The 9664-nt window shown below is 43.1% G+C and overlaps 1 protein-coding gene across 11 annotated transcripts in view; it reads left to right on the forward strand.

The window, feature by feature from the left end:
• LOC122562023 (myosin-16) overlaps positions 1-9664 on the forward strand; it is a 277196-nt gene that overhangs the window by 212029 nt on the left and 55503 nt on the right. For 10 of the 11 annotated variants that reach the window (XM_043714428.1, XM_043714426.1, XM_043714429.1 and 7 more), the window contains 3 exons: positions 2403-2489; positions 4601-4846; positions 6364-6481. In XM_043714428.1, coding sequence (XP_043570363.1) covers positions 2403-2489; positions 4601-4846; positions 6364-6481 — 451 coding nt within the window. The remainder of the gene's footprint in view (positions 1-2402; positions 2490-4600; positions 4847-6363; positions 6482-9664) is intronic. The other variant, XM_043714433.1, reaches the window with a different exon arrangement.

Below are 9664 nucleotides of genomic sequence, written 5' to 3' on the forward strand. Positions count from 1 at the left end.
AAGTGGGAGTAGGAGAGTTCAAAGTAAAGGCAGAGGGTAGAACCCAGCAGCCAGACAATTCACCTGATGGTTCAAATTGAGAGATCTGGCACTTTGATCGAGGTATCCCTTCCTCAATGAGGTGACGTAGTGTTGCAGGCTAGCACCTGATATGCTTCCCTGAAGAAGGGCTACTACAGTGGCATTGGGCTGACCCCTGTAATGCGCCTCATTTGGCCAATTAATACCTTTTCTTCCATGATTGATCTCATCCTCATAGTCCCCTCACCCATCAATGCACCCAAACTGTACCACGCCATCATTCTAGCTTACTCATCCTGACCCCTATATCAAGATATCGCCATAGCCTCCTCACCTCTCTACTTCCCACACTTCTTCAACTTCCTAGATCACTGAAACTCATGGCCCCTACAAAAACGTTAGGAAATCTTTGAGAAGCTCCTGTATCTTTCAAAATAAACAAGGATTATCTTGATATCCACTCAGCCATTATCCTCTTAACATCTCATTTGTTAATGTAAATAAACAATCCTTGTATATTCACTTACTTACATCCTGTTAAGTGAATAATGTATTTGTATGTCAAAATAAACAAACATGACTGGAATATTCATTTAAAGATGTTGTCCTCTTAACATTTCATGAATAGGAAGACACAATAAACAAGCTCACATTTGCCTTAATAACTGTGCCAAACATCCCTACTGAGCAGAATCCATTTGTTTTTCTGGAAGTCAGCCAAATGTTCATGCTGAGATTACACTGTCTTAGTTCCTGCGGGATATATTTCGTCTTGTATTTTTCTGTCACTCTGTCTTTCCTCCTCACCAGGAAGTGGAGGTTATGTTCTCTCCAGTATTCCAGGAACCTAAATGGGCCACTACACCTGAGTTACAAGGTCCTTTGTATTGTCAATATTCAACAAAATGTAGCATATAACAGACTTGCCTGTTTAAATTAGTCATTTTAATCATGTCCAATTTTATTTAGTTAAACCCCGTGTTAAATGGAAGGTGATGGCCTACTGGTATCATAGCTACACTGTTCATCCAGAGATCCAGGTAGTGTTCTGGAGATGTGCGTTCAAATCCTGCCATGCCAGTAGTGGAATTTGAATTCATAAGTCTGGAGTTAAGAATCTAATGATAACCACACTGCCAATTGTTGAAAAACCCATCTTGATTACACACAGCCTTTGGGGAAGGAAACAGACCTCCTTACCTGATCTGGCCTACATGTCACTTTCGATACATATTGCTGTGCAATCTCAGCATGGAGATTTGGACAAATTCCAGAAACCCACAAATGGATTCTGCTCAGCAGGAGCTGTCACGGGAAGTTTGACCTTGTTTATTGTGTCTTATTATGATTCTTAACTGCCCTCTGGGCAATTAGAAATGGGCAATAAAGCCAGTGATACCTACATTCCATGAATTAACTGGCAGGTGGTGCTGCAATAGTTTTATTAATGCCAATGAAATAAAGTAACTAGAGTTTAAGATTAGAAACTGTTGGTACATAACAGATGATATGTCGGTGAATTCTTCACCAGCTTTTCCTAGAAGAGCAAGAATATAACCAGTCCAGATTTGAATTTTCTACATCCTATAGCTTTGCTGTAATTTGAAGTTATCTTCAATTATTATATCATCTGTCGGCCTCAAACCCATGCACAACCTTGTTTCCTATAACTGAAACAACGTTAAATCTAAGTTGTCCATTGACACATTATCAATTCTAAGTCTGCTTGTGTTAAATCCTTTCATCCTTGGTGTCCAGGGATGAGCCCATTAACTTAGATTTTTCAACTTGAATATTGTGAAACGTCTCTTTGTGAGTGTCCGTAAAAGCCCTTATCCATGAATCCTGATTGAGTTGAACATAGTTTTAAAACTAAAATTTCCACTTGGGATATTGTGAGTGTGTGGGGTCTCTTTATTTAAGAAAGGATACAACAGCACTGAAGGTGAAGAGTCATTACATTGATCCTTGTGTTGAGAAGTTGTCTCATGATGAGAGACTGAATGAATTGGGCCCATATCCTCTGAAGTTTAGAAGAAAGGCAGGTGGCCTTGTTGAAGTGTCCAAGATTCTGGAGAGTTTGATAGAGAATTCACAATATGGGCACACAATCTCCAAATAAGGAGCTGACCGTTTCTGACGGAGTTGAAAGAAAGTTACTTCACTCAAAGGCTGTGATTCGCTCGTCCAGGGTATTGCGGACTTTATATTCTTACATGCAGTAAAGTTTGGGATAGGCAGATGTTTACTCTCTCAGGAATGGGCAGTGAGGAGCCCAGATCAGAAATGATGGTATCGAATGGTGGAGTGGGTCTGATGGGCTCCATATCCTAAAGCACCTGTTTCTATGTTTCTATAGAATGTGCTTCCTATGTTCACAGGTAGAGAAGCAACGAGCTGATCTTTCCAGGGAGCTAGAAGATCTGACTGATAAATTGGAGGAAGCAGGTGGAGCAACTGCATCCCAGGTAGTAATTCAACATTACTTTCCATTGGCTGGCCATTACAGTTTTTAAATTCTCATTTTTATTTAACAGAGTGGACTCAGATGTATTTATATGGCCCTTTCCCTGACACTCTGTGAGGGGATGATTACTAGAGACATCATAAACTACTTGATGAAGATTTGTGTTGTAAAATCAGAGTTTCTTTGTAAACAGATGCACAATCTTTTAAGAAGTGGTGACATTTAGACATCTTTGTGCTATATACTAAGTCACTGGGCAAACATATTGCTCTTTTAATAACCAAGGTCTCCATTGTACTGGTTCCTCATTAGCAGAAAATGTCTATTAAAAAAAATCTCTTTGCAATCTACTCTCTCATTATAATCATGTTTGCATATACTTCCTGTTCTCGGAAGTTGGAATAATTTCTTCGAGTCAAAGGAAGGGAATCTTCCGAAGAGTGTTGAGTGCAAGGAAACAACTGACGATGGTCTCTGCCATTCTCACTTTGGATTGGGAATGGAGAATATCTGGTGAATATTTTGCCCATCAGCAAGTTCAATTTGAGTGAAACAAAATTCCTTCCATTCTTTTGATTGATTGGTGATTGAAATCAACTAGGAGAAAGTGAAGACTGCAGATGCTGGAGATCAGAGTCGAGAGTGTGGTGCTGGAAAAGCACAGCAGGTCAAGCAGCATCCAAGGAGCAGGAGAATCGGCATTTTGGGTATAAGCCCTTCATCAGGAATGAGACTTGTGGGTCAAGACTGAGAAATAAATGGGAGAGGGTTGGGGTTTGGGGGGAGGTAGTTGGGAAAGCAATAGATGGATAAAGGTGAGGGAGAAGGTGACAGGTCAGAGGGGGGAGTGATGGACGGGTCTGGAGAATGGTGCCATTTTGGAGGCCTGGGACTGGGATAATGTGGGCGGGGGAGGGGAAATGAGGAAGTTGTTGAAATCCACATTTATCCTGTATGGTTGCAGGGTCCCAAGGCCGAATATAAGGCGTTCCTCCTCCAGGCATCGGGTGCTAACGGTTTGGCGGTGGAGGCGGCCCAGGACCTGCACGTCCTTGCCGCAGTGAGAGGGGGAGTTGAAGTGTTCAGCCATGGGGCAGTGGTGTTTGTGGGTGCGGGTGTCCCAGAGATGTTCTCTGAAATGATCCACAAGAAGGCATCCTGTCTCCCCCGATGTAGAGGAGACCACACTGGGTGCAACGGATGCGGTAGATGACATTGGTAGAGATACAGGTGAATTTCTTGATAAATGTGGAAGGATCCCTTGGGGCCTTGGATGGAGGTGAGGTGAGGGGAGTGGTGTGGGCACAGGTTTTACACTTCCTGCGGTGGCAAGGAAAAGTGTCAGGAGTGGGTTGTGGGCTAGTGGGTAGTGTGGACCAGACGAGGGAGTCGCAGAGGGAATGGTCTTTTCGGAACGCTAATGGGGTGGGGAGGAAAATATATCTCTCTCTGGTGGGGTCCAATTGGAGGTGGCGGAGGAGGAGGTTGGTGGGGTGGAAGGTGAGAACCAGGTGGGTTCTGTCCTTGTTGCGTTTGGAGGAGTGGGGTTCAAGAATGGTGGTGCATGAAGTGGAGGAGATGCACTGGATAGAATCGTCAACCAAGTGGGAAGGGAAGTTGCGATCATGGAAGGAGGAGGCCATTTGGGACTTTCTGACTGAGCACAAGATTAACTAACTGTTTGACTAACCCCTAGGTATCACTATACATGGCCATCCAAGTTCCGAACTCAGGGCCTTCTCTTCACGATGATTGATCTTGAGATTTGCAGTCAGTGTTTAGATGAGTCTCCTTTTCTACGTTTCCTACCAGTCTTCCACACTCCTTGATGCCTTGTCACCCTTACACAAAACTCTCATACTTCTGAGCTCATTTATCCAAGGGTCATGTAAGCAGGAGATGACAAAAGGTCACAACAGATAAACTATTTCCACTAGTTGGGGATTCTAGAACTCTGAGGCATAGTCGGAGCATTAGGGCCAGGCTGTTCAGGAGAGATTTTAAGAATTGCTTGTACGCACAAAGAATGGTGGATGTTTGGAACTGTGGAGTTTAAGGGGAAGCTGGGATCCCTCACATTTTAAAGTCTTTGTTTTGGTCTTTCTCGTGGAGATTGAGATGAATAAAAAGAGGGAGTCCGAGCTCCTGCGACTGAGGCGTGAACTGGAGGAGGCAACCCTGCAGTCGGAAACCACAGCCGCAGCCCTCCGCAAGAAACACGGGGACACAGTGGTGGAGATAACCGAGCAGTATGAGAACCTGCAAAGGATACGATTGAAAACCGAGAAGGAGAAACAAAGCATGAAACTGGAATTAGATAACATGAGCCTCACCATCGACAGTCTCCAAAAGGCCAAGGTATTGCAGTAGCTCATTAAAAATTGGTTGAACTCTATAACTTTAAATATACAATCTACATTTCTTCTTCATCATACCCACTTTATTTCATCAACACTGCTTGCTCCAAAATACTTTTTTTCCACCACTGTGTTGTCCACTGTCCAGGGAGGCACAGTGGCTCAGTGGTTAGCACTGCTGCCTCTCAGCGCCAGGGACCCAGGTTCATTCCAGCCTTGGGTGATTGTGCAAACTCTATACAGACATTCTCTCCATATCTATGTGGGTTTCCTCTTGGTGGTCTGGTTTTTCCCCCGCTGTTCAAGGAAGTAGAGATTAAGTGGATTAGCCATGGTAAATTGCTCACAGTGCTCTGGAATATATAAATTTTTGGATTAGCCATGAGGAATGCAGGGTTACAGAGATAGGGTATGGAGGTGGGTCTGGGTAGGATGCTCTTCAGTGGGTTGGAGTGGACTCGATGGACCAAATGACCTGCTTCTGCACTTTAAGGATTGGAAACGGTAGAATTTGCAGAATCACTCTGCCAACTTGAAAAGAATCTCTACAGCCAACAGTTACTGTTAACAATATGGACAGTTCACTGCCAGACCTGCTGAGTTTCTCCAGCACTTTGTTTCGGATTTCCAGCATCCGCAGTATATTTGCCTTTATTCCCCAGCAAATTGATTATTTTACTAGTGCTTTTGGAAATTACAGCAGGATTCAATTAAAGAGAACCTCTGTAAGCTACAGCAAGAGTCTATTGATAAAAGCAGGCTTTTTTCTCCAGCAGCAAGTGGAGGATAATTGCAGATAAGTTGTACGCGTAAAATCAATCACAATCCTATCAGCAGCTGGGCTCAAGATGTAATTATGGGAAAGCTGTCCAATTATCTCCATTGATGTGGAGATTTGTTGGGAAGTGAAATGCAGCCTTGTTAATTTATACAGAATGACAAATGACTGCAAGAGTATAACAGCAGCATCTTAAAAGTAGAGTTGTACTGGTAATCAAGCCATTATTGAGGAATCAAACTCCAAAGATCGTTGTCTGTTATAAAGCAGTGAAAATTGTTCCTTCCTAATCGATTGCAGCATTAACACAGATAGGCGTGTGCTTGGGAAAATATGTGCACTTAGCCACCTTCCTTAAATGCACAGCTACCACACGTGGTTGCGCCTAGTATTTTTGCTTTTCCTACAAAGCAGGCATGCAATGTAAATGACAATAGTGATCAGATACCAAGGCAGGCTGTTTAGAAGGCTTGCCTTGCTCCTAGTGACAGCAGCCCAGCTATTAGCATTAAAGGCCCCATTAAACATCAACCCACCACTCCCTTGGTTTAAGAATGCTTTTCCTCTCTGCTTTCATATTCCTCAGCTCAGTGACAAATTCACCGGAAGTAGTTGAGGTAGCTTCACTTTATCTTTGTTGCTGTCATGTGTTACATATTGCAGGCTGGGATCAACCACCTAAAGCTGCTGCATGTTAATTCTAGCTAGTCCCTGAGGCCTTGTGTATTCTCTGTGGCCAGGTTTGCAGTGATGCCCAGATCCGCAAGCTGGAAGACTTGCTGTCAGAAGCCACCTCCAAGAATGAAGAGTTGCAGCGCTCACTCACTGAGCAGAACCTTAGCAAGACAAGGTTGGCAGGTATGGAATAAGGAAAAGATTTCCGAGCTCGTGCTGTTTGATCTGTGTTAAAAGAACAAGTTATCAGCCTATCCTTTTGCTGCATTATATTATGCTAACGTATAAATAGTAGCAGTCATGTTAAGACTCTCTAAGCTCTTCTGCCAGCCTACACAATTTTGATACCCCATTTGGCACAATTTATATACACTTCACCTAGCCTGCTAGCATGTGATATCCTCCAATGAGAAATGTGTGAAATCCCCAAGTTAATTTGAGAAGAAGTACTGGAAAATAGATCGCCAATCTATTCAGGCAATCTATCCAATTGCAGGAGATCACTGTGCCCCTGAATCTCACTACAGTATTGTGTGTAGAGTCATAGAGACGTACAGCATAGAAAAAGCCCCTTCGCTCCAACTTGTCCAAATATCTCAATTTATCTAGTCCCATTTGCCAGCATCTGGCCCATATCCCTTCAAACCCCTCCTGTACATATACTCATCCAGATGCTTTTAAATATTGTAATTGTACCAGCCTCCACCACTTCCTCTGGCAGCTCATTCTGTACACAGACCACCCTTTGGATGAAAATGTTGCCTCTTAGGTACCATTTGTATCTTTCCCTCCCTCACCTTTAAATCTATGCCATCTAGTTTTGGACCCCCCTACTCTGGGGGAAAAAATACCTTGGCTATTCACCCTAACCGCACCCCTCATGATTTTGTAAACTTCTATAAGGTCACCCCTCAGCCTCCAATGCTGCAGAGAAAATAGCTCCAGCCTATTCAGCTTCTCTCTATAGCTCAGACCTTCCAGCCTCAGCAACATCCTTGTAAGTATTTTCTGAACCCTTTCAAGTTTATTTGTCAAAGGTGCAAAGGCATTGCAAATGGTGCAAAAGAGATTGACAAGTCCAGTTCCAGGATTGAGGAATTTCAGTTCTCTCACAAGATTGGAGAAGTTGAGACTGCTTTCCTTAGAGGGGACGTTTGATACAGGTATTCAGAAGGGGGTTTGAAGAGTAGAGAAAGGTGCTCCAAACAAGAGGGAACAGATTTAATACAATTGGCAAAAGAAGTAAAGAAACGAGTTGAAACTTTGTTCATGTAAGTGTTTGCGATCTGAAATATACTACTAGAGAGTGTGCTGGAAACAGGTTCAGTGGAGGTTTTCAAGAATTCAATTATCATCTGATAAAGCAGAAAACGCAAGGCTACGAGGAGAAGGTGGGAGAGAGGGAAGAGGTAAATTGCTTCATTTGAGAGCCAGCGTGGACAGAGCAAGCTGAATGGTCTCGGTTTGTGCAGTGACCATTTCTGTGAATTCCGTGGAGCACTGACCTTTGGCAAAAGATGATATATGTCAAAGCCAGATGCAGGTTAACAATTACTTGATTAAAACCCTGTTAATGCTTTTGGTGTGAAGTCACCACTTGGGCAGTCAGGGCGCTGTGACCAAAATGTGCTTAAAATTCCTCTGACTTATGGTTCAAGTTTCTGATTTAAAAGAAGAAGAATAATTTAAATAAACTAAAATAAACTCTTGTCTGAACCCAGGCAACCAGATAGTTCAATAGAATGCAGTGAGTTTTGTTTTTCAGTTTCTTTCCAATGAAAGGTATCTCCTGGTTAATCGAACAGTGAGAACTTGGTACACCTTTATCAATGAAATGGAAAAAAAATTGAACATAAATGTTCTGTGAATAACCTCATTTTAAATTATGACGTTTTTATAAACAACCTTGGATCAAATGAATTGACCACAATTTACAAAGTCTTCCAAAGCGAACACTATTTGTTGAATTCCTCACTTTTGGCTGGGTATGTGTGGGATTCATAGACAGACTCTGATCTGTTTATTGAGTCTTGAAGAAAAAAAACACTGAAAACAAACTTGTAAATGCTATAGGACACACTGCACTTATGAATCTAAATGAATAAATATGCCCCTCTGAGACAGGCAAGAAGAGGTAAGATAAAGGAACCTTGGATGACGAGAGCGGTGGAGCTTCTCGTCAAAAGGAAGAAGGTAGCTTACATAAGGTGGAGGAAGCTAGGGACAAGCTCAGCTCTAGAGGATTACAGACAAGCGAGGAAGGAGCTCAAAAATGGTCTGAGGAGAGCCAGGAGGGTACATGAGAAAGACTTGGCAGAATGGATTAGGGAGAACACACAGGCTTTTTACACTTATGTGAGGAATAAGAGAATGGTCAAAGAAAGAGTAGGGCCGATCAGGGATAGCATAGGGAACTTGTGTGTGGAGTCTGAGGAGCTAGGAGAAGCCCTAAATGAGTTTTTTGCTTCTGTCTTTACGAAAGAAACAAACTTTGTAGTGAATGAAACCTTTGAAGAGCAGGTGTGCATGCTGGAATGGATAGAGATAAGGGAAGCTGATGTGTTGAAAATTTTGTCAAACATTAAGATTGACAAGTCGCCAGGCCCGGACCAGCTTTGTCCTCGGCTGCTTTGGGAAACGAGAAATGCAATTGCTTCACCACTTGCGAAGATCTTTGCATCCTCGCTCTGACTGGAGTCGTACCTGAGGACTGGAGAGAGGCAAATGTAATTTCTCTCTTCAAGTGGAGTCGTACCTGAGGACTGGAGAGAGGCAAATGTGATTCCTCTCTTCAAGAAAGGAAATAGGAAATTCCCAGCAATTACAGACCAGTAAGTCTCACGTCTGTCGTCTGCATTTGTTAGAAAGGATTCTGAGGGATAGGATTTATGACCATCTGGAAGATCATGGCTTGATCAAATGCAGTCAACACGGCTTTGTGAGGGGCAGGTCAAGACTCACAAACCTTATCGAGTTCTTTGAGGATGTGCCTAGAAAAGTTGATGAGGGTCGAGCTGTGGATGTGGTGTATATGGACTTCAGCAAGGCATTTGATAAGGTTCCCCATGGTAGGCTCATTCAGAAGGTCAGGAGGAATGGGATACAGGGGAACTTAGCTGTCTGGATACAGAATTGGCTGGCCGACAGAAGACAGCGAGTGGTAGTAGAAGGAAAATATTCTGTCTGGAAGTCAGTGATGAGTGGTGTTCCACAGGGCTCTGTCCTTGGGCCTCTACTGTTTGTAATTTTTATCAATGACTTGGATGAGGGGATTGAAGGATGGGTCAGCAAGTTTGCAGATGACACAAAGGTTGGAGGCCTCTTTGACAGTATAGAGGGCTGTTGTAGGCTGCAGCGGGACATTGA

Source organism: Chiloscyllium plagiosum, chromosome 24 (genome assembly GCF_004010195.1).
Source record: "Chiloscyllium plagiosum isolate BGI_BamShark_2017 chromosome 24, ASM401019v2, whole genome shotgun sequence".
Lineage (NCBI taxonomy): Eukaryota > Metazoa > Chordata > Chondrichthyes > Orectolobiformes > Hemiscylliidae > Chiloscyllium > Chiloscyllium plagiosum.